At 36.0% G+C, this 26,332-nt stretch overlaps 1 protein-coding gene across 6 annotated transcripts in view; it reads right to left on the bottom strand.

Moving 5' to 3' along the window:
* HEATR5A (HEAT repeat containing 5A) overlaps positions 1 to 26,332 on the bottom strand; it is a 101,282-nt gene that overhangs the window by 55,273 nt on the left and 19,677 nt on the right. For 4 of the 6 annotated variants that reach the window (XM_087422850.1, XM_087422868.1, XM_087422853.1 and 1 more), the window contains exons 6-14: positions 25,613 to 25,787; positions 20,721 to 20,881; positions 18,978 to 19,233; positions 18,203 to 18,358; positions 16,566 to 16,816; positions 14,218 to 14,329; positions 9,808 to 9,960; positions 8,727 to 8,826; positions 1,152 to 1,261 (exon numbers count right to left, since the gene is read on the bottom strand). In XM_087422850.1, coding sequence (XP_087278976.1) covers positions 1,152 to 1,261; positions 8,727 to 8,826; positions 9,808 to 9,960; positions 14,218 to 14,329; positions 16,566 to 16,816; positions 18,203 to 18,358; positions 18,978 to 19,233; positions 20,721 to 20,881; positions 25,613 to 25,787 — 1,474 coding nt within the window. The remainder of the gene's footprint in view (positions 1 to 1,151; positions 1,262 to 8,726; positions 8,827 to 9,807; positions 9,961 to 14,217; positions 14,330 to 16,565; positions 16,817 to 18,202; positions 18,359 to 18,977; positions 19,234 to 20,720; positions 20,882 to 25,612; positions 25,788 to 26,332) is intronic. The other 2 variants (XM_087422875.1, XM_087422876.1) reach the window with 1 other exon arrangement.

Here is a 26,332-nt window from a genome sequence, read left to right as displayed (position 1 = left end):
GTGTTCTTGAGTTGGTTTTTGTAATCTCTCTGTGCCTTTATCTGTCAAATGAGGAAAATGGGACTAGCTTCTTGTATCATTCTAAGATAAAGGAGATAATAATATACGCAATTTGGAGAACAGTGCCTGGCATACAGAAATGGTTCTTTTGATAAAGTTTCTGAGAAAAGGCAATGTATCCATTTTTTTTAGTTCTTCAGAAGCACATACTATAGCAAATATTTTATAGCAAATATTTTACTAGGTACATTTGTGAACCAGGAAGGGAGGCAGTGGGAACACCACCACTCACATAATGATAAAGGCCAAGACAGAAGTTACAATATTTTGAACTGATACAGTATATATTATATTGCATTTGTTTGCAGAATAAGGATATAAGTCAATAAATGTAGTATGTTTACAAGAAATAGATTTGAAGCAACAATCAACTTAATATGGTTGGCTGAAAATTAAGACTAAAAAAATACTGAAGTTTCCATTGGAGACCATTTTCAACTTTCACTTCTTAAAACAGTCATCTTGAGTTATTCAACAGTAGTAGCAATATATTTTCTTAAAGCTGTATTTTAAATTTACAAGAAAGGTTTTAGATCTAATTTTAAAATAGGGCCAAGTTTATTTTACCAACCACAGTATTCCAGTAACCCAAAGTCACCTTTAAGCCTAATAAGAGCAAAACCTATATTACAAACTTTATAAAATCAATTATACCCTGGCAGTTCAATATTAAACTTTTTATCTGGGCAGAGTTAAGAATGGAATAGTGAAATGGAATGTGTACTACAGATAATCACTCTAGAAGGAAACTAAAAATGGCCAAATTTCTAATAGATTTGCATTATATCTCTGTACAAAACTCTGGAGCAGGATCAAGACCAATCTTTGCGACTCATTCTCTCCCACACAGTGGAACGAGGGCTTTTTTCCCCAGAAGAGAGAAGAAAGCAAGACACAAAGAAGTAGGGTTTTCTTAAAAAAATGTATTTTATTTTCTATAAAATGGTGAACACGTAGTTTAAGTGTGAACTACCTAAATCTCCTAGAAACAAGGCACTAAGTAACTGCCATATAATTCATTCATTCAGGTGTCACTTTCCAGGCACTGTGCCAGCCACAAACAGTAACACATTTTGCTCTAAGGCACATACCTTCATAGGTTTCAGGAGGTAATAAAATCAATAATTCATAAAGCCTTTGTCTATAAACTACTGATGATGTTTTCAAAGGACTTCCGTATGTTTTTAGTATTGAAGAAAGCCTTAAAATAAAAGAGAAAGTCTATCTTAAGTATGTTACATATTGTTATATAATAATGTACAAATATTGAATAGGTTGACATATAAACATAAAATAGCTATATATATATTATTAGTGAACATTAGTGCTGCTTTTATTTTATGTTTTCTTTAAATAAGGTGTGCTTATAAGTTATAAGAGGAATTACAAGTGTCACATGTGCAAATCATTCTGCTACCTTTCCTATCACAGTTCATAAAACAAAACTACATATTCAACTTAGACTTCTAAGGCCGTAAGTATTTTGTCTAGAAACTTACTACATTCCAAAATTTGCAACTTGGCATTTGTAAAAACTAAAGTCTATTATGTACAAAACAAACAAACAAACAGGAGACATAAATATCTAGAGAAAAATCCAACTGTTGGTTAGAAACTTGATCTGGAACGCCATCACCAAGTAAGAATGAATCATCAAAATATGCAAAATCATAAAACAAATTCTCTCTCTCTCTCTCTCAGGAAGATCCGCCCTGAGCTAACATCTGCCAATCCTCCTCTTTTTGCTGAGGAAGACTGGCCCTGGGCTAACATCCGTGCCCATCTTCCTCCACTTTATATGGGACGCCGTCACAGCATGGCTTGCCAAGCGGTGCGTCGGTGCACACCTGGGATCCGAACCGGCGAACCCCGGGCCGCCGCAGCAGAGCACGTGCACTTAACCACTTGCGCCACCGGGCCGACCCCAAACAAAGTCTCTTTTAATGAAGCACAAGCTGAGCCAACGTTTCCCCAAAAGTTCCATTCACAAAGTCACTCATCACCTCCCTTCTTCACTCCTCTTTCACTTGCACATATTCTTGACCTTCTGTTCACTCACACTACTGGTACTAAGACGTCATTTTACTGATGTTCACTCATCTAACAAACATTTATTAAAGGATTACTACTCTTTGCAAGGTACCATATTATCAACTGGAGTATGGTTTTCATCTCTCTTAGCAATACAGAAATTCAGTGGAATCACTTTTATTGTGCCACTGGAATAAATCCACTAAACCATCATGGTATGAGATTTTTAGGTACTCTGAGAAATTTGGGCAATGTTTATTCATTTGTATTTTCTAGAAAACTACTGCTTGCTATTTCTAATTTCTAGAAGAAAAGAGAATTATCTTTTTTTGTCATTTTATTAAAAAAAAAAATGGTTCCATTTTATATCTTTCAGCTGAGTAAACAATGTACAGAAAACATTTATAAAATCTGGGTAGAATCTTTTAGTTACGGAAGTTAAGAATAAACCCACTGCATTTTTGTATTTCTCTAAAACCAGATGAGAAAATTACAGCTGACATATGACAACTATTTCAATCATATTGATAAGTTAAGAAATTATAAGGTAAATTTTTAAAAATCCTGCAACATTCATTTGGTTTAAATACAACAGAATTTAGTTTGGAGGCGTATGTGTGAGTAGTTTTATTTTTAAAGAAAGTAAGATGAATAGAACAAAATAAGAATTTAGAAAAGCATTGCTAGTGGTTTCTGCTATTATCTATTAGGAGGGCAGATTAGAGTCGCTGAAGGGCCTTTCTGCTGTAAATACACTTAGATCCTAGATAAAAGATAATTTGCACTACTAGGCTTGCAGGAAGGACTTTTCCAAGGTCAGCCCCCTCAAATCCCCCCCAAACAAACAAACACAAAAGCATAAAACAAAACATGAGCTGAAGTGAGAATGGGAACACAAATGCCAATACCAACACAACAACCTACGACTGAGCTTGTGCCCATGGCAAGACAGGGGTGATAAAGTGGGGTCTCTTGAAGGGGGTTAAAATGGTCCCAAGTCCTGGCAGAGGCAAAGGCATACTGGATTAAACCCAGCCGAAGAGAGAGCTGAAGAAATTATCCAGAAGCAGCAGAGAGAAAAGGAGAAAAAAATATTAGAAAAAGATTAAGAGACACGGAAGACAAAATAAAAAGATCTAAAATTTATCTAATCAGAGCCTCAGAAGGAAAATTTAAAGAGAATGGAAAATAGGCAATATTTGAAGACATAGCAACCACTTTTCCAGAACTAATGAAAGGCATGGAATCCAACAAAATATACACCAAGTTGGATAAAGAAATTAAAAAATTGCCAGTTTATTTTTTTTTATTATTTTTTTTTTTTAAAGATTTTATTTATTTTATTTTTTCCCCCCAAAGCCCCAGTGGATAGTTGTATGTCGTAGCTGCACATCCTTCTAGTTGCTGTATGCGGGACTCGGCCTCAGGATGAACGGAGAAGTGGTGCCTCGATGCGCACCCGGGATCCGAACCCGGGCCACCAGCATCGCAGCGCGCGCACTTAACCACCAAGCCACAGGGCCGGTCCAAAAAATTGCCAGTTTAAAGCAGAGATTGTGAGGGTCCAGCCTGGTGGCGCAAGCAGTTAAGTGTGCATGCTCCACTGCGGCGGCCCGGGGTTTACAGGTTCGTATTCCAGGTGCGCACGGACGCACCGCTTGTCAAGCCATGCTGTGGCGGCGTCCCATATAAAGTAGAGGAAGGTTCTACTGGGGCACAGATGTTAGCCCAGCGCCAATCTTCCTCAGCAAAAAGAGGATTGGACTCAGATGTTAGCTCAGGGCAGATCTTCCTCATAAAAAATTAAAAAATAAACCAGGGGCAGGCCCTGTGGCTTAACGGTTAAGTGCGCACGCTCCACTACTGGCGGCCCGGGTTCGGATCCCGGGCGTGCACCGATGCACCGCTTCTCCGGCCATGCTGAGGCCGTGTCCCACATACAGCAACTAGAAGGATGTGCAACTATGACATACAACTATCTTCTGGGGCTTTGGGGGAAAAAAAGGAGGAGGACTGGCAATAGATGTTAGCTCAGAGCCAGTCTTCCTCAGCAAAAAGAGGAGGATTAGCATGGATGTTAGCTCAGGGACGATTTTCCTCACAAAAAAATAAATAAATAAATAAAACTGTTTTAAAAAAATAAATAAATAAACCAGAGATTGTGAGATTCAATTTTAAAAAACTCCAACTTTATGCAGTCTATGAGATACACCTAAAAACAGTGACATGGAAAAAGACAAAGCACACATATAATAATCATAAAGATGAGAATTTAAACAAAAAGTATTATTAAGGATATAGAGAGCTACTGTATAATGATAAAAGATTCATCAGGAAGATGTAATTCTAAACTCCTATGTACCTAATTAGTCTCAAAATATGAAAGCACAGAAATTAACAGAACTACAGAGAAAAACTGATAAACCCAGCATTACCAGTGGAGGAGTTTAACACAGCATTCTCAATTATTGATAGGTTAAGCAAATAAAAAACTAGTGAAGGGCCGGCCCCGTGGCTTGGTGGTTAAGTGAGTGCGCTCCACTGCTGGCGACCCGGGTTCGGATCCCGGGCTCGCACTGACGCACTGCTTCTCCGGCCATGCTGAGGCCGCGTCCCACATACAGCAGCTAGAAGGAGGTGCAGCTATGACACACAACTATCTACTGGGGCTTTGGGGGGAAAAAATAAATAAATAAAATCTTAAAAAAAAAAAAAAAAAAAAAAAAAACTAGTGAAGACAGATGGAACAATGGAACTTAAAAAAAAATATAACACATTTGTCATAAAGTCTCAACAAATTTAAAAGGACAGGTAACATACAGATCATATTCATTAACTACAAGGCAATTAAGTTAAAAATCAGTAACAAAACCATAAGCTAAAAACTGTTCTATACATTTAGAAATTTAAAAACATATTCAAAGACAACTCAAAAACGACTCAAAGAAATTTTAATGAAATTTAAAAATACATAAAGCTGAAAAAAATGAAATAATTCATATTAATACCTTTAGGATTCAGCAACTGGAACCTTAAAGGAACATTTATGGCCTTAGTTTATATGAGGAGAATTAAGAGAAATTCAATGAGCTAAGCATTCAAATTAAGGGGTTAGAAAAAGAACAAGAACTTAAGAAAGCAGAAAGGAGTAATAACAAACAATAATTAATGAAGTAGAAAACAAATTCAACATAAGCAAAGTTATGCTTTGTACAGATTAATAAAACAGATATACCTCTCATGAGATGTATCGGGAAAAACAAGAGACCAGGCATAATGGAAACTAACCAAGAATGGAGGAAAAGACATTTAGATGTAGCAGAGATTAAGGAGATAAGAGAATAATAAGAACAACTTTATGCCAAAAAAACTGACGATGAAGACGCATTGAAAAAAATTCCTGGAAAAATCTAACAAGCAAAACAAATCCCCAAACCAGACCTCAAATAGTTAAAACAATTAAGAAAATGGACTATGTAGTTTAAAAAATATATATTCCCACAAAGAAAATATGAGCTCCAGACTGTTTTACAGACAGGTGGTTGCTAATAAAATTTCATGTGATGCATGATTCCAATCTTATATTAACTCCATGGAACCTGATGAAACATTCACCTACCTCATTCTATGAGGCTAGTATAACTTTGATGAAAATTTGAAGAGAAAGAAAATTATAGGGTGGCTTCACTGATGAACAGAAAACCAAATATAAGCAAACCAAATCCAGAAGTTTATAAAAAAGATAATTATTTGCAAGCTCAGTTTATCCCAAGAATGCAATCTGATAAAAAATTTCTCAATAAAATCTGTTACATTAAAATTATCAGATTAAACCATTTTATAAAAATCAAAACCCATTCATGATAAAAAAACAAAACAAAACGTAGCCAACTAGGCAGAGGTTATTTTCTTAACTTGAGAAAGAATATCTACTAAAAAGCTTGTAACAAACATCATTCTTATTCCTGAAACATGAGAAGCATTCCCTTTAACTAACCACTTCTATTCAGTTTTAAATGGTAGTTACCTAGCACATAAGGAGAGAGAGAGAATATGAATGAATGAATAAGTATTATAAAGGGAGAAATCCAGAATAATCTACAAATGTTTAATATAGGAGAGTTTAGCAAGGTGGCTGGATATAAGATCAATTATATTTTTGTACATTAGCAATAAAGAGATTATACACACACACCAGTCACTCCCACATACTTATTTAAATAATAACTGCAATGAGAAATATAAAATATCTGGGAATAAATTTTTAAAGAGACGTAAGAGTTTTATATAGAAAAAATTTTATACTTTGTAAAAGACCTCAATAACAGAAGAGAGAGACCATGTTTATGGCTATTATAAAAATATCAATTATCTTCAAATTTATCTAAAAATTCAATGTAATTTCAATTAAAATTTCAAAAGGAGACACTCAAAAGTGCAAGAAGGGCCAAATTATGCCTGAAGAAGAATAAGGCCAAAAAGCTTGTTCTAATAGATACTAAAATTTATTATAAAGATGATGTGGTGCTGGCACAGAAATGGACAAACCAATAGAACACTCCAGAGAGCACAAAAAGACCATGTTTACATGGGAAAATAATATATGACAGAGGTGAATGAAATCACTGGAGGAAGTATGGATTTTTTTAGTAAAATATGGGACAATTCATTATCCATATTAAAAAAGAAAATGAAATTGGATCCCTACCTCATTCCAAACACAAAAATCAATTCCAGATGGATTAAAGACTTAAATGTGAAAGAAAAACCCTAAACATTTTAGAGAAATATAAGAAAGTATCTTTATAACTTTGAAGTAAGGAAGGTTTTTTAAATCAAAAGATAAAAAGTACTAACCAAAAAGTAAAAGATTGATAAATTTGACATTTAAATTAAGATTTTCTGTTAATCAAGAACTATTTTACCTAAAAATAGGTAAAGACATGCATGAATAGGGATTTCATAGAAGGAGAAAGACTGAGGAACAATAAATACACAAAATGACACAAACTATCTGGGATCAGATATATAAATTAAAATCATAATGAGATATCAATTTACACCTACTAGATGGGCTACGATTGATGTCTAAGTGTTGGTGAAGAAGTGGATCAAAGGGCACTCACATATATTATTGGTAGAAATATGCAAGAATTTTGGAAAATAATTTGGATATTTCATTGATAGGAGGATGAATAAGTTGCTGTATATTCACACAATTAAGTATTATACAGCAACCAAAATGATTAAAGAAATTTACATATAGATGAAGTTTAGAAACATAATGTTGAGTAAGAAAAAGTCTCAGAAACAGTATGATACCACGTGCCTGATCAAAACCAAGCAAAACTAAACATATTTACGTGATGCAAGAGAGTAACGGCTATAAAATTCAGGATATTGATTACCTCTATTAGAGAGGAGCACACAGAGAACTTCAATAATATTGTTAATGTTCGAGTTCAGGGGTAGCTAAATCCAACTCACTGCCTTTTTTTGTAGAGTTTTACTGGAACACAGCTACATTCATTCATTTACAGATTATCTATGACTGCTGTTGAGCTATAACAACAGAGTTGAGTAAGTGCAACACAGACTGTATGGACCACAAAGCCTAAAATATTTACTATTTGCCCTTTACAGCAAACATTTGCTAGCCTCTGCTCTGGTTGTGTTGGATTCAGAGGTGTTCATTTTATTACTACGCTCTATAAGCAATATCTTAAATGTATTTTTCTGTATACATAAAATGTTATATAATTAAATACTTTTTGGAAAGACTTTCTCTAAACTACATTTTACTAATTAGGAAATTACAAGTGCTCATGACATATGTTGGATTTTCTGAATGTTTTCTTATCATATAAGTCAAAAGTATGAAAAATATAAACAACAAAAACCTAAAACTGTTAACAAGGATCTGGTTCTTATGAACACAGAACAGCACTAACAAACCAATAAAACCCATACCTGAAAAGGTTAACAGGCTTAATATTTAATTTCTTGGTTAAATCTGACTGTATGGAAGACACTTTATTGAAGTAACTTTCCTTCCCTTTTAATATGTATTTTTCTTTCAAGATCCTAGCCTAAAAAAAGAAAATCACGTAACTAAATTTTGCCTTCTAAATAATTTTATTTATTTATTAATTTTTCCCCCAAAGCCCCAGTAGATAGTTGTATGTCATAGTTGCACATCCTTCTAGTTGCTGTATGTGGGACGCGGCCTCAGCATGGCCGGACAAGCAGTGCGTCGGTGCGCGCCCGGGATCCAAACCCAGGCGGCCAGCAGCGGAGCGCGCGCACTTAACCGCTAAGCCACGGGGCCGGCCCAATGTTTGCCTTCTAGATGTTAGCTCAGAGCCGGTCTTCCTCAGCAAAAAGAGGAGGATTAGCATGGCTGTTAGCTCAGGGCTGATCTTCCTCACACACTCACACACACACACACACACACACACACACACAAATAAATAAATAAATAAATTATGTATGTTTGCCTTCCTCTCCAAGAGGAAAATCATTCACCAACCACAGAAACTTGGCCTTATTAACATACTTAAAATATATTACATAATCAGAGGGTAACTGATTGCTACTTTAGAAAATGTTATCAAATCTAAACAGCAGATCCTTACTGAGTTAGCAAATCCACAGCACAAGGAAGTGGTGGAAGAAGACGCTGAATTACTTCCTCAGTAAGGAGATCACCACAGTGGGAAATAAAGCTCTTGATAGCTGAAAAAGAGTATGACTTTTACTTGGCAGAGTGTAATGAACCACGAAAAAAGCATTCAATTATGGTACAGCATTTGCATTTCTATTACAGAAATAAAGAAATGTGCTAAAAACAAAAAAAAATTCTTGAAACTCCAGCATAAAAAGGAAGCTAGTGTCTTCTACCTCTATCAAAGTAAAAAAAAAAAAAAAAAAACTTCCTAGAATTACTAAAAGAGACCAACAACCAAGTTAACAAAATGTTGCTTTTCTGGGGTCTTACTCAGCCCTGGAGCTCAGAAGTAGAGGAATAAATTAGCTTAGACCCTCAACTTTGCCAGTTCTACACCAGTTCTGCAGAACCATGCTGACTTTTGAGTCAGCATGCTAAGTTTTTATAGATGTTACTGGAAACACAGAAGTTTTTATAAAGAGTTATTTCATATGTAGAATAAAATAATATTTGTAAAGAAGTTAGATTGAGTTTCAAGATTAATTTCAAAATAGTTTTTCTTCTTTAAGAGTAAAAATGCCATGAATAAACAAAATCAAAATCAATGCTTTCTCATCTTTTCAGGGATCTCACCCTTCCTTGGTTCAAATTTTCATGGTGGATACTGTTTTTAATCGTCTATATATTGGGGAAGGGTACAACTTTCATATATAAAAAAACTAAAAGGAAACCATGCTTAATTGATGCTAATTAAATCCAATCCTAAGATTTCTGAAAAGAGGAATTAATACCTACTTAAGACAAAGCAATCTTGATATTTCTCAACTGGATTACATCTAAGAAAACATGCATTATCCTAAGGATTAGAACTCTTAAATTTGGTTTATTAAATCATACTTCTGTTATAATCACCAACTAATAATTATGTTCAATTATAAAAAATCACCAGAAGCAGATATTTTCCCCCTTAAATTAAACAAAACATACAAGTAGTGTAAAGTTAAAGAGTGGGAAAAGCCAAAGGGAGAAAAAGATTGAATTCAACCTACCACAGAGTGCACCAGCTCGTCCTTCCAAGGTTACCTGCCATGTAAATGAATCTCCGCGGCTCTTTTCTGTTTCTAGATCTTTAGGAGACACTGGAAAGACACATTTCCACAACAGCAGAACTCGAGCAAGGTGATGGCTGACAACTGCAGGACCTGTAATTTATTCAACTTGTCACTTATAAAATAACCCCAAATGGTTACTCCTTAAAACTCTATTAGGGCCGGCCCTGTGGCTTAGCGGTTAAGTGCGCACGCTCCACTGCTGGCAGCCCGGGTTCGGATCCTGGGCGCGCACCGACGCACCGCTTCTCCGGCCATGCTGAGGCCGCGTCCCACATACAGCAACTAGAAGGATGTACAACTATGACGTACAACTATCTACTGGGGCTTTGGGGAAAAAAAGGAGGAGGACTGGCAATAGAAGTTAGCTCAGAGCTGGTCTTCCTCAGCAAAAAGAGGAGGATTGGCATGGACGTTAGCTCAGGGCTGATCTTCCTCACAAAAAAAAATAAAATAAAAAATATTAAAAAAATAAAACTCTATTAATAAGCAGGAACTTCCCTCTTAAACATATTTTAATCCACTACTGCAATACTTTGTCCCTTTTCTTACCTTCTGGTTCCAACAAATGTACTACGAATGAATTATCTGAAGACACTGGAGTAGAGAGAAAAAATAACCAACAGTGAAGTCCTAGCTCTAGTGTCAGCTCTTTCACTATGGCTGTGATCTCTTTGAGATTCAGTTTCTTTTAGCTAAAAAATGAAGCCAATACCACTGGCACTGCTTGTCTCCAGTGGTTTGTCAGATCCAGATGATAAAGCACACTCTAAAACAGCTTGAAAAACTGTAATGTACCATGAAAATGCAAGGTACTACTGTTTTGGAAACAAATAACACTGTATCCTGAGAGTAACGCTAACTTTTCATAGCAACTTGTTCTGGGCCAAAAATCAGGTGTGATACATCTGATTGGAATTTTTTTTTATGATTTCAGAGCAACGACATTTATGAACTGAGGGATCATGAATACAAAAATCCAGTAGTGAATGACAATGTAAAATGATAGCATTTTCACAGCATTATCAGTTAAAAAAAAAAGAAAAACTAGGAAGTATAAAAAACAAAACCCACAGCTTTTCTCCCTAAGTAATTTTCTTTAAAATTCTGGGGTTATCTTAAAATTCTGCTGTAAGTACTCCCTACTTATTATTCCCATGTTCTGCAAACTGATGTTTTTCTCCTGCAGGATGGCAGCATAGCAGAGAACAGCACTGGGCTCTGGAAGGAGACCACCTAGGTTAACATTCTGGCTCCATTCACTTAACAGCTGTGTAAACTTGGATAAGTTATTTAACCTTCCTGTGTCTCAACTTCCTCATCTCTAAGTGGGGATAATAATAGTATTTACCTAATTGGACACTTTCTGAGGCTTATATGAGTTTACATATAGAACAGTGTTTGACTCATGATAAACATTTATATAATGTTTGACATTATCCAATTATCATTCAAAAACTGCCTTATTTGCACGAAGAGGTGAGCCCAATGGCACAATGAAAGGGCAATGGCAAGCCTATCTTTTTTTTTATGCATGCAATTTAGTGGATTAAAATATAATTAATTTCTCCATTTTTCCTCTGACTTGCTTTTTAGGAAGAGGCCATATGCTAATCCCTACAGCAACACAAACCTAATTCAACACTCTTTGCTCACTACTTTCTTTAAACTCCTAGAATTGGATGAAATAAGGAAATTGGAGTAAGGCAATTGAGAATAAGTGATTGTAAGAGGTTTGTGCGTGTGAGTGCATGCGCATGTGCACAAGCATATACAATGGGCTGCCAGAATAGAGAAAATTCGGAAAGCAAAATTTAGCAGATACCAAAAAAAAAAAAGTGTGGAGTCACTGGGAACACCCATAGTTGACAAAAGTTTCATAAATATTTGCTATTATACCCTTACGATCTCACTAACTCAATAGTAAACAGTGTAGCATCTCCTGAGAGAGGTATCAAGACAATGTCATTTCAGAGACATAAGAACTAAGTGAATAAAAATGAGTTCATAGCAATTACAAAGTTAAAACATAAACAAGAGAAAGTTTATTCACACCAAGAATACTGTCTCTAACAAAAACCACACACACTTTATGAGCCACCCACAGATCTCTAAGACATGCATCTATAGGTGAACTGAAGTTGTTTTATGTGGCATCAGACAAACTGAGAAGTGTAGCGAAAAAGGTTAAAAAATCTTGTAGTTGACATCTGAAGAATGGACTTGAATGTGGTCTATTTGAGTTTACATTAGCTCAGAATTTCTTAGTGAATATATTAAAAATAATAATGGAAATTGTAAACGGTGAAGTAAATGCTGAAAATGCAAAAGAGGTGTTAAAACTGCAAGGCAAAAATTAATAAAGCACTCAGATTGTCATCTAAATACCAATTTTCCACAGAAAAGAATCAGGGCTCCCAGGAGAAATGACTGGATGCAAGCCTGGGGCTGGAAATGTAAAAGCTGGGATATCTCGTCATGCCAAAAACAACCACGTTATCAAAGAACACTAGGTTCATGTTAAAACAACACATGGACCAGCTTGAAGGGGCTCCCACTGACTAAAGATGAGACAATTTGAGGATCAAAAGGAATAATGACTGCAGTGAACATCAATATATAAAAATCTACAAGTTCATAATGACACTTAAGAGCAAAAACCTCACTGCTTCCCTTTGAAAGCTGCTAAGATACTAGCAACACATTCTAAATATTGATAATAAAAAGAAAGTAATAATGCATATGAAAACAGAATAAAGCCCAAGAAAACACAATAATAAAACATTAATTAAAAATTTTAACCCTTTTTTGCACGTTGATTATGAATATGCAATAAAATATGATGTACTAATCTCTTTTTTAAAGGAGAAGGATCTCTTGTAGTCTGCTTCCAATGGAATTACCTTGTTTTGAAGGTTTTATTCACTGAAATATTGACTTATTAAGTATTTTCCCCTTTAATTAACCAAGATTATCAATATGGCAGGCATGAAACACTCAGACAAAAGCAAATAAAACTTGACCACATTATTCCCATCACATTGTGAAATGATGATCTATGCCAGGGGCAAGAAACGCTTTCTGTAAAGGGTCAGACAGTAAAATAAACATTTTTGGCTTCAAAAGCCATATAGTCTCTATTGCAATTAATTACTCGATTCTGCCACTGTAGTGCTTAACAGCCACAGACAATACGTAAATGAATGATTATGGTTGTGCTCTAATAAAACTTTATTTTTTTATTTATTTATTTTTTTAAAGATTTTATTTATTTATTTTTTCCCCCCAAAGGCCCAGTAGATAGTTGTGTGTCATAGCTGCACATCCTTCTAGTTTCTGTACGTGGGACGCGGCCTCAGCATGGCTGGAGAAGCAGGGCGTCGGTGCGAGCCCGGGATCCGAACCCGGGTCGCCAGCAGTGGAGCGCGCTCACTTAACCACCAAGCCACGGGGCCGGCCCCTAAAACTTTATTTATGGACACCGAAAACTGACTTTCATATAACTTTCATGTATCACTATATATATATATTTTTAATCATTAAAGCCTTAGCTCACAGACTGTATAAAACAGGTGGCAAGCCAAATTTGGGTCACAGGCTGAATCAATAAATCTCTTTAATCATCTCAAGAACATTACTTAAAGTGGTTCTTCATTTATTATTGCTTATTTTAATTTAAGTTCCTTTTATATCAGAGTACTTCAGAGCTGTCAAAATGATTTATTGGTCAAATCCAGCCAGTTTTAATATCTTACAACAAATCATATGACTATAAAATAGAGACTTAAAGCAAAACATAGCTTTAATAAAGTAATAAAATTGAGTTTCAAAGTTAGAGAACATAAATATAAGGCATGACCATAAAACAATTACTGATTTTTAATAAATAAAATTTAAATGAGCCCTATCCCTTTCAATGTAACTACCTTATTGGTGTTACTAATTCTCAGAACAATTACAGAACTGGATTCACAGTATGGTATGTTCTCTTGCCTATCCTTATACTGTGGAAAAATTTTTTTTCTGAAGATGGATGTGAATGATTTTTGAAAAAGTCATAGTCATTCAGAATTAAGCCTGAAAGATGATCAAATTGGCTTATTCTACTTAAGGCTCATAAACTGGTCTTGAAGAGAATTTCAAACCAGAAGATCTGAAAAAAGTACGAAGAATGGAGTAAGTCAATATGGCTTCCTAAGGTGACTGCTAGAAGAAAAATGTTTGTGTGGATATTTAAATTCTGGTACATATTAAAAGTTAGTCTTGTCAAATCACACACTACTATATTTTACATTCAGAAAACACAAAGTAGTTCATAGTTATGTAAACCTTCCACAAGACTGTTGTTACCTAGTGTCATCAGAGCAGCAATCAACAACCATCCAGCTTGGGTGCGCTGAGCTGAAAGGCGGCTGTTTTGAGCAGCAGAACACAGTAAATCCTCTGCTAATGTCATAATAATCTATTTATGTACAGAAGAACAAGGTAAAAAAAAAGCATATCAGTTTATAGCTGATTGGACAAACGACAGCAACTAATGTCTTGAAAAATTAACTCTTACATACAATAAATATAAGTGATGGACTGTTATTCTTATAGACTATACCATAGGACAATGTCATACAGGATACCATAAAAAAAGTAAGTTTCCAAGGTTAAATATTGGCATATTAGGTTCTACAAAGCAACCCTATAATTCTTTGTAGAGCATATGTGACAACACTGTATGACTGTTCCAGATTAGCTGTATAGAATTTGAATTTTAGTTTTAAGCAACTATCTGAGATCTGTAATTACTAGAGAAAGTTTCATTACAGGAATACAGCCTATATAGTCAATGGGCAACATTCAAAAAGAGTGAGGACTAAAGAAACCAATCCTGTCTGCCTAAACTAATAAGATCTGAGAATATTAAATTTAATACATGCAATGGCAATTCTTTGCTTAGCAAGATGTGATATATTAGTTTAGAATATAGCTAAAATAATAAATTTAAATGAATAATACCACCTTTTGAAGTTGTCAATCACCTTATTCAAAGGGCCTTGGCAATACTCAAGATAGTTTTAGAATTTTTGAAGTAATGGTATGTTTTTTTACAAAGCCGAAACTGTGGAGAATATACTATAATACTCATTAATGACAGAGGAGTGACAATAAGAAAGGAACGACGGTGATTTATTATTTAAAAAATACTTACATGTGTGTGAGGCCCAGGTTATGAGGGCTTTCATTGTCAAACAATATTCTCTGACAACTTGCAATTCCTAGCTATGCAAAAAGAAATAAAATTCCCACACTATGCTTTGCCTATTTTGTGTTTTCTATCTCATTAAAAAAGTTTCTTTAGTTCTCATCAAAATTCTTTGTATATTAAAACTGGGTTATTTACTCACTAGGTTCTGTATCATTTATCTATGTGAAAGTGCTACATTCAAAAGCACTAAATTTACCCAGAAAACTGTATCTTTTGGTAGCAATGCAATTTTGGGGAGACATTTTTTTCAGTATCATTATGAACTCATGAGGTCTTATATATTTATTATGTTTTTCAATCCACTGTTGTCATTATTTTTTTGATGCACACATTACCCCATCTTTGGTCAGTGGGAAGCCCCTTAAGTTACCTCCTGTATCCTATTAAAACGAACACAGTAGTCTTTGATGACATCCTTGCTTTCTGGCATGACAAGATATTTCAGGCTTATACTGTACACTTCCTGTCCCAGACCTGGAACCAGCCATTCCTCCATGGAGACCTGATTCCTTTTTGGTTCAAATGGTATTTAGAGCCATAATCTGGGCACTAGCGGTTTTCCCTGCTACAGGGTTGTCAATGCTTTTAGGTCTTTTCACTGGACAGACGGAGGATGTAAGTATTTTTGAAAAAATGAAATTATAAGTTTATAGTGATATTTTCAATTCAAATTTAACATATGGGGCTTTTACTTAACTTTCTTCATTCTACAGCTATAGCTTTATTTTATATGTGGAAAATCTTGGTTCCTAAGAACATTCATTATCTACTTTATCTTTCAAGTTTATCTTTAAAGTTTACTACATGTAAACTAATTTCAAAATAATATCACCAATAATACCACTAACTATAAAACTATTAAATGAAATTTAAAATCTCTTTTGTAGCTCTATTTGTCCTTTACAGGGAAATTTTATTTATTTTTTTTAACTTTATTTATTTTTTCCCCTAAAGCCCCAGTAGACAGTTGTCTGTCATAGCTGCACATCCTTCTAGTTGCTGTATGTGGGACGCGGCCTCAGCATGGCCGGAGAAGTGGTGTGTCGGTGCGCGCCCAGGATCCGAACCCGGGCCGCTAGCGGCAGAGCGCGTGCACTTAACCGCTAAGTCACGGGGCTGGCCCTACAGGGTAATTTTAAATGCACTTCTATGGCAGGACTAAATATATGGCAAAATAAAGACTTTAGGAACAAATTTTGTTACTAAATGGAGATACTTCTAACAGAAAGCACTCCTGTTTAAGTGTGGATAAGACATTTTTAACTATCCCTTTGTTTTTTACAACAATTATGTTGATAATATTTAACATTTAAGTAGAGCAGCTGATCGCTCAGAAATTTGTCCTGCATGGCTTTGACTGGGTGGTACACAAGAAGATGATGATGTTTTTGGGAAAAACTTGAAACATCATTATCATACATGTGGAGAATGAATCAATTACCTTGCCCTTTCCGTGAGGAATTCCTAAAGGACAATGTTTCACTGCTCCCAACAAAGCCGCCACAGCAAAACTAAAGCCAGTCACTGCTTCGGGTGAAGACTTAAGCACAGTAAGCCGTTCCAGGCAGCGGTCTAAGAGAGGCGTTAGATAAGAAGGTAACGCCACAGCAATGCAGTGTAAACACCAAGCTGCTGCTAGTCGAACAGAAACGCTAGGATGAACGGTAACTGAAATGACACTGTCAAGAATGCCTGGAAGGACAGAAAAAAACATATGATGACTTAGCTCCACAGACAAAACTCAGCCATAGAACAGTCAAAAGAACAAGCAGCCACATGGATATAAAATGTTATTATCTTTATCAAAAGCCAAATCAAAATAGAAAAAAAATAAGTGATAATTATAAATAATTTTTCGTATCCAAGAATTAGTTTTACTAATATATCTCATGAAAACTGGCTTAAATTAAGTCAGTACACGAAAGAAAAATTTTATTTCCTAAATAAGCCAATGTTCTACTTACTTTATTTTGAAATCATTATTCAAGTAATGTTAGCAATTAAAAATTATCAATAAATAACAAAAACACCTTGAAAAGAAATGTTACACCATGCTCCATTCTCCTTTTTTTTAAATCCCTTCTGGCACATTACTCTACATAATTAGTTTACTTCCTGTCTATCATATCTGAGAACAAAACTGAGCTTTTGCTAGGCCCTCAATGGGCTACTAACCAATTACAAAGGCAGTGGCGTACCACTACCAGTAAGAATAAAAGTTTACATTTGCTATAATCCAACATACACCTTCATCAAAACATGTAACAGTTCATGGTGACTGCCACTTAAATAATATATCCTGGGATAAACAACTTGTAAACAAAATATAATGTAAAGCTTCAATCAGCAGGAAATGTGCATCACAAAGGACAAAAACCATTAAAAATGATTTTTAAAAGTGATTAAATAAAAGAAGTCAGTCACAGAAGACCACAACCTGTATGACTTCATTTATATGACATGTCCAGAACAGGCAAGTCCATAGAGACAGAAAGTAGATTAGTGGTTATCAGGGGCTGAGGAACGGGAAATGGGGAGTAACTGCTACTGGGTCCAGGACTTCTTGCGGTGATGCAAACATTTGGGAATTAGACAGTGGAGGTGGTTGTAGAACTCTGAATATACCAAAACCACCGAACTGTACACTTTAAAAGGGTGAATTTTATGGTATGTGAATTATCTCTCAAAGTGATTAAATAATTTTCAAAAGAGAAACAGACACTGCTTGAAAAGACCTTTAAGCAAATGAATGACTTATACCACATAGAAACTAATGTTTTCACTGCAGATGAGAGATGAGTTCAGGTTTACTTCTCTGTTTTTCCATGTTATCTTAAATATCTCCAGAAAAGGGGGGCAGGGGGAGATTCAGAGAATCTTTAATTAAAAAGCAAAAAAACTCAAATATATACATATTTTTAATAATCTGGATTATATATATTTTATAAAACATCTCTAATAAATTTGCAGTGGAATCTATAACAAATGAGCTATATGAAGGAGATTTCCTTTTGGAAAAAAGCTGTCTAGAGTAAAAGTAAAAATAAGGTACTGAGATGAGTCACAAATAACAGATACCTGCACTTGAATCCTGCAGCAAAGGTGCGGCTGTGGTGCCGAGACTGTGTATGAGATTTCCAAGTTCCTGTAAAGCACACACCAGCATATGCTGGCCAGCTGCTAAATCTGCGGAGCCAAGCCGGGTTTCCAAGTTACCGTCACTCATCACAGCATCTGACAGAGGCGTAAGAATGAACTACTGTTTTAGTAAAATGTGTTACAGGGGGTGGGTGTTAGGAGCAGAAAAGCATAAAGGCAAAAATTAATACCTCCACTTGATCTATTTGAAACCCTTAAGGCAGTAACTGAAATACTACAATGGGGACTTGCATCAACAGAGAAAGAACTAAATATAACTGATTTAGCTCAAGCAACCTGACCACAGATCCCTTATTACTCTTTTAGCAAGTAAAAAGCTACTGAAAGGGAAAACTCATGGAAAACTAAAGAATATTACAATTATATTGATACACAAGATAAGCAGAGTGGACTTAAAACAGTATAGGAACTGAGATAAACTAATTGTTTTTAAAAAACAATGTATTCAACTTCTATAGGAAGATCATGAATTCTGAGGAAATACTATCACCATCCTTTAAGATTTGTACATAAATATGACAGTTTTTACCAAGTTAGATAATTTATATCTCACCTATATATTGACTACTCTGAAACAACTGACATCTATTATCAAAGTGTTTTTTGTATTAATATAGTAATATACCAGTCTAGCTTTTTCAAAGGGACAATTCCTTTGGCACTGTTAAAACAGATTGTCTGAGTGGATCCATACCCACAACTTTCTTTAACTTCCAGATAGCCTGGCAAATATCCTTGGCAGCAGCAATTTGAGCCTTTTCTCCAAGAAGGCCTCCTATAGTAGCTCGAAGGATAAATGAAACACACCGGCGACCACAGACAGCATCAATCTGAGTTTGGGTGGCTTTAGGGTGCGACTGTGACACGAGGCTTAGGACATGAGAAAGAAAGGCAGCAAAATTTTTCTCTAGCCACACTCCTCCTAGTGTTGAAACAAATACCACGTAAGCCTAAAAAAGAAAGGAGTTTTATCTTCAAAATGAAATAATTTAAATTCTACATTAATGTCTTCTCTTCCACAAAATATGCAGAATTTATTAATATCTCTTTTTAGTCTTTCCTCATTTATAGTCACTTCAGCTATATAAATGTAGTACTACTTTTTTGTTTGTTAAGCCAAAACTGAAGTATGCAGTGTTTCAACTGAGATTTCATTTATGCTGTCTGTTGTACTTTATTTGGTCAGGCTGTGCAAAGATTCAGGACAGTCAGCCTAGTCAGCTAATATGTAAAATGTCTGTGGATTTTCTGAACAAAGGATTCAAGCTCTTTAACATTCTAAATAAGAAACCCCAAATCTAACATATGAACACATTGTAAGAATTAACTATGTTCCAACACTATAACCCTAAGGGAATTTATTTCTATAAACCTGAAAGAAATTTAGGTGATGCATCATTGCTTTTTATTTTCATGAATGCTAATCATTTGTCTTACTCTAGAGATACAAAGACAGTAGTTTTCTTATGCAATCTGTTTTTTAGAAACACAGTTTGTAACTATACTGGGACATCTTACATTTTCATGAATGACATCACGCAGTATAAAACAATGAGGACACGTGAATTTAAAAAAACACAGGTTTGCTTTGAACTATAACGGCATTTATAAAACAAGATAATTCAGAGACCTCTGTGTTGTTTCATCCTAAGATGTTTTTCCCAGGGTTTAGGTTTTTACATTTTGGTTAAGACCAAGAATTTAAGCACTTAAGTAGATTACATGCTGTAACCTTTACTTAGGAGTTGAAACCATATAAAATGGAAATACAATATTGCCCATGCTGAATATGTACCTAATAGTTTAAATTCAAACTGTACAAGCACACATAAACACAATGGAAAACATGTTAAACCACAAGACCCATGAAGGCACAAGGCCCAGAAACAAACAAAAAATGTTGTTTGTATTTCAAAGGAAATAAACAAAAATCTCCCATTGTTAGGAATCGAAAATACATAGTGGGTAACAGTCTATTTAATTTGCTTTGTTTGTAAATAAGGTTCTCTGACTTGTAATCCAGTTTTTGTTGTTTGTGTGTGAGGAAGATCAGCCCTGAGCTAACACCCAATGCCAATCCTCCCCTTTTTGCCAAGGAAAACTGGTCCTGGGCTAACATCTGTGCCCATCTTCCTCTACTTTACATGGGACGCCGCCACAGCATGGCTTAACAGGCGGTGCATTGGTGTGCGCTAGGGATCCGAATCTGCGAACCCTGGGCTGCTGAAGCGGAGTGCAAGTACTTAACTGCTGCGCCACCAGGCCGGCCCCCGTAATCCAGTTTTTAAAAAGTGTTCTGGCCTCACTGTATCTATTTATAAGTATGAGAGCATAAGTGATGATCTTGCACAGTATCACTTCTGTCTGGAGTTAGACACTAACGCTTTCCTTATAGGCCAGTGAGAATTACGTTCAGATACTGATTTGTAATTCTAACCTGAGTAACTCCAACTCGAACATCCCTACTGACTGAACTGGTTCCTTTCAGCATATCTCCACTGGCTCGAAGAAATCCTGAACTCCCACGCAGAAACCCTGTTCCTAGTAATTCCAGAACTTCCTCCAGAGATATTCTGCGAATGCTTTGACGTGAAGCTGCTATAACAAAGAACAAAACGTGATTCGTATTTCAGAGACTAAACTTTAATGCATGATCTTGATCAGCACGTTAATAAAAATAAACTAAAAATCCAAATAAAATGCAAAACTTACGAGACATTACACACATTAATACACAGTGACACAGGGGTTCAGAGGTCAAATCACAACAGACACTGAAGTACCATGTCAACAACATCTTCAAGTCTGTGCCACTTTCAGATTATCCTATTGCTCTCTGTTCCTCAAAGAAGTTAAAACGCTAATGGTCTTCTAAAATAAGGGAAAACATAAACTGCCCCAGTTCTCCATGAATGAAAATGTTATACATTGCTTTGAAGATTCTTTCGAAATACTAAAAATATCAAAATCGTAATTTTATTTTTCCAAATTCTCTACAACTCTTATCGAAACTTATATAAAGTAACCACCATGTCCTACTTTTAAAATTCTCAACTGCAAGTCCAACTTTTGTTCTATCTTCAGTTTCTGAAGAAATCAACGCCAAATATTACCCAAATTGCCCAGGTGGCCTTCAGGCTATAATAATTAAGAGATTAGTTAGGGCAGAATGTTTAAGTTTGTCTTCAGTTTGACACAGCTGAGTTTCTCCCTGTGAATGTCAAGGGGATAATATCCCCTTTAAAAAAAAGAACCCAGGGCCGGCCCCGTGGCCTAGTGGTTAAGTGCTCGCATTCCACTGCTGGCGGCCTGGGTTCGGATCCCGGGCACGTACCGAGGCACCACTTGTCAAGCCATGCTGTGGCCGCGTCCCATATAAAGTGGAGGAAGATGGGCACAGATGTTAGCCCAGGGCCAGTCTTCCTCAGCAAAAAGAGAAGGACTGGCATGGATGTTAGCTCAGGGCTGATCTTCCTCACACAAAAAAACAAAAAATAAAAAAAAGAACTCATTTTCCCCCTTTCATTCTTTTGAAAAATGGTCACAAGCTCTGACCCTCATTACTGACTCAAGTCATACACAGCAAAGAAATAAACTTCCGCTAATCAAAATTAAGACAGAGATAACCAACGGAAACAAATGAAAACCTACATCGGCATTTGGGAGAGAAACATCAGTAAATAGTACAAAATCCACGCCCTCGTGGATGGTAAATTCTAGGAAGGAGAGACAACAATAAACAAAATAAATGATTAAATATATAGTACGTTAAACAGTGATTAAAAGACATGCAAAAAACAGAGGAGATCAGGAATACTGCGGGTGGGAGGAAGTGTTTGTGATTTTCAATAGGGTCGTCAGGGTAGGATTCACTGAAAGGGGGACACAGAAACACAGTTTGAGGGTAGTGAGGGAATTAGGCATGCAGATATCTGGAGAAAAAGTGTTGTAGGCAGAGGAAACAGCTAGGACAAAGTGGCCTCGAGGAGGCCCAGTGAGTTCAAGCAGAACTATGAGGACAGAGCAGTGGAGGGTCTAGGAGGAGACAGGCCTGAGTGGAAGGATAGGGAGAGAGCAGAAGACACAGGACCTTCTAGATCCTTCTAAGGATGTGAGCGAAGTGAGGTGCCAGTGGAGGAACCTGAGCAGAGGAGTGATATCTGTCACTTTGCTTCAGTGCTGAGAGGACCACAGAAGGGGGCAAAGGGGCAGAAGAAGGGGAACCCATTAGGAGCAATTTAGTAATTCAAGCAAGAGGTGATGGTGGCTTACATCAAGGTGGCTGCAATAGAGTGGAGTCTGGGCATATGTACATATGTATTTTTAAGTTTTTTATTAGAAAAAATTTCAACATTACAAAAAAGCTGCAAGAATAATAAACTCCCATATACCCTTCACCTAGACTCACCATTTTCCTTACCACTTTTTCATTTTTGAATACATGTGGGGCTAGTTGTTTTACGGAATAGCCCACAATTTGAGTTTGTCTAGTATTTCCTCAGAATTTCTGGCAGGAGAACTACCTAAGTAATGCCGTAAGCCTTCTCAACGCGTAACATCAAAAAGCACCATCAGGCATAGTGTCAGTCCGTTCCTACATTGCTGATATTATCTTTGAACACTTGAACAAGGTGGCTGCCAGGTTTGTCCACTGTAAAATGTCATTTTTCCCTTTGTAATTTACTATGCAAGCTGTGTGGTGATACTTTAAGACAGCATAACTATCCTGTAACCCATCAAACTTTCATCTAAGAATGCACTGAGGATTCCTACCTGCATAAATTATTATGTACTACAATGATTGCAAAAAAGGTCATTATCTAACAATCATTCCTTCTACATTAGTTGGCATCCCACTGTAAAAAAACAGCTTTCCCATCTCCTTTTTTCTTTTTTAAAGATGGGAGAAACAAAAGCATGTTTTTGTAGGAATACTCCAATAGAGAGGGAAAAATTGATGTAAGAGAGGGGACACCTCCTAAAGCAATGTCCTTGAGCAGGCGAAAGGAAGAGCTCTAATATACACTGACAGTATGGCTTTAGTAGAAAATGGGATAATTCATCCTTAGTAACAGTGGGAAAGTCAGAGCATATGGGTATAGATGCTAGTAGGTGGGTAGATGTGGTAGGGGAGCCTATGCAAGATAGGCCATCAAATGAAGGTAAGATGGGGAAAGGAGTCTGAGGTGAGAAGAAGGTATAAAATCGTCAATTAGGAAAGTGAGAGAGTGAATGGACGAAGGAAACACAGTATGACTGCCAGCCACCGCTAAGCACCTACTTCAGGTTCGTGGTTAAGAAGTAATTTCAAAAGACTACATAAATCCCTGGCAACTTATCCCAATGTTAGAAAAATGTCATACTTGATCCCTGCTTTTTAAGTGCCTTAGTATGATATACCATCTATTCGAAACCTGTTACTTTTACTAGAAAAATCATTTCAGTTCTTTACCTCATAATCTTTGCACACTGTGGTTGAGTGTACAAACCTCCATTGCATTTGCTTTCCAAATTATTAAGCATTATGTTGCTATTAGTCCCCTACTTAAAGAAAAATCTATTATGACATCTAGATCATTTTTTAATTGTATGAAAATAACTCAATTATAACCCAAGCTAGAACTTACAGATGCAAGATGACACAATTTCTAACAAAACGTTGGGCAAAAGTTTTTTAGTGATGGTGAAGCTGATTCTTTACTTAGTATGATGACAAATATGCCGGTACTAGTTTAGTGCTACTACAGGAAAGTGTACATTGAAATAGTATTCGCATTTGTTATGCAATTCTACATTCTGCTTGTTGTTACTACAACTGTGTGCTCGTGCTAACGATACATCTATAGAAATGAGCAAGTCACATTTTCAAGAGGGTTTGATTAAACATGTCTTCTAATTTCAATTTCTTAGGGGGCTTAAGATTTAATCTCTTAAATACTCTGAACAACCTTTTTTTCCCTGGTTTGGATTTTTTTGTAGCTTCTTCCTCTTCCCATCCGCCCTTTCTCCTCTCCCCCATAAATAAGAAAGTCTTTTTTTGTGTGTGTGTGAGGAAGATCAGCCCTGAGCTAACATCTGATGCCAATCCTCCTCTTTTTGCCAAGAAACATCGGCCCTGGACTAACATCTGTGCCCATCTTCCTCTACTTTATATGGGACGCCGCCACAGCATGGCTTGACAAGCAGTGCATTGGTGCGCGCCTAGGATCCAAACCTGCGAACCCCGGGTTGCCGAAGCAGAGCACACGCACTTAAACAGCTACAGCACCGGGCCGGCCCCAAGAAAGTGTTTTTGAATTACAAGATCAGAAGAACCACAATAAAAATTTCTTATTTTAAATTGTAAACTTTTAGGTCTCAATTGGAGAATGAGGAGACTGTACAGTTTGTTAGTGTCCCCAGGTGATTCTGATATGCTATATTACCTGTCCTCTCTCATATCTGGTTAAGAAACACTGGCTTTAGCAAAAACCAGAATCCTCCTTGATATAACAATGAACAATCCCTAGAGTAATGCTTCTCAAACTTTAATGTGCACACACATTATCTGGGGATCTTGTTAAAATGAGAATTTTCATTTAGTAAGTTGGGTGGGGACTGGGTTTCTGCATTTCTTACAAGCTCCCAGGTGATGTCAGTTCTCCTGGCCTGTAGATGTTTGAGGAGCAAGGTTCTACAGAACAATCACATTTTCATTTGTGTGAGGTTGTTTATTCTTCGGAGATAAAACGATACAGTAAGTTTTCATTATTCATCAATGTTTTATGTACATTGTAGATTAAACCCAAACAAACTCTCACGTTTTCAAAGATACCCCATCTTTGCTTACTGCCTAGAAGTGTATAAATAGGAAATAAAAACTAACACAAACCAAATTGTCCAAATACAGTAAATGTCAAACATTGCTGTTTGGAATTATTTACATCATTGTTCCCTTGTACCAACCTAGAAAATGGCAAGCCAAATGTATGTAGTCAGATGTATGCTGCTAAAAAAAAAATTCTCAAGACTTAGATTATATCTCTTATTGGATAACACTTCACAATTTACTTTTTCTTCTTAAAAAAAAAAGGCCATAATGTAAAGCAATACGATGATTGCATAAAGCACATTTCGTCAAGAGTTCCTTTATTTCTTTTCCTCAAATTTTTACTGAATTGTTTCAAAATGAAATCTTGGGTCCTACAACAATGTTTAGGAACTAAAATTGTTTATATCCCACCTCTTTCTGAAAGTAATAATGGGTAGCAGTAACGCTACCTATGCTTGTTAGAAATCAACTGGGAAAAAATTATAGAAGACATTCTGAAAGTAATTACATGAATTTACCTGTTCCTGGATGTTTAGAAATCACAGCTTTTGCCAACACTGTGCCTAGTAGCTTTGAAACTGAAATCCGCACATCATAATTAGAACCTTCAAAGGATTTAAAACATAGTGTGGCCACACTGTCCAGATCTGTAGTCCACATAAAGACGGCCTCATTCTGAAGTTCAAGGAGACACTATTCAATTGGAAAAACAAAAATTAATGAAAAATAAAATACAAATGTCAGGTTCAGATCTATTTAAGGCTGTAGAAACTATTAAGATCTAAAAAAAAAATACACAAATCCAAAGTATCTAAATAATGATTGCAGGGACAATTAAAAGTCATAAAACTTATACTACATAAAGCAATGTGCCCACAAAGACTGGGGAGGAGGACCCATCTGTAAGTCAGGCGGCTATAAAAAATGTCTTTAGAATCAATCTGTTGGCTATGAGCAATTGTGAGGATAATTCCAACATAAGCCAACAATTTTACTGTACTATCTAACCAATTATGTTAAGAAGGCATGATAAAAACAAAAATCACTTTCAAACAACATAAACCTTACATGTAAATTTTAGTTTACACAGTTATAGCAAGGAAGCATAGCACAGTGGAAAGAATACTTACGAGCCTGGCAATCTGAACTCCCCATCCTTTGACATTGTGTTGCTAACTACTAAAGAACCCTGGGAAATTCATATGACTCTCTGGGTCTCAGTTTCTTCATGTGCTAGA

Source organism: Ceratotherium simum, chromosome 3 (assembly GCF_057802395.1).
Source record: "Ceratotherium simum simum isolate JZ-2026a chromosome 3, ASM5780239v1, whole genome shotgun sequence".
In the NCBI taxonomy this organism is placed as follows: domain Eukaryota; kingdom Metazoa; phylum Chordata; class Mammalia; order Perissodactyla; family Rhinocerotidae; genus Ceratotherium; species Ceratotherium simum.
This window is presented reverse-complemented; position numbering and strand designations above follow the sequence as displayed.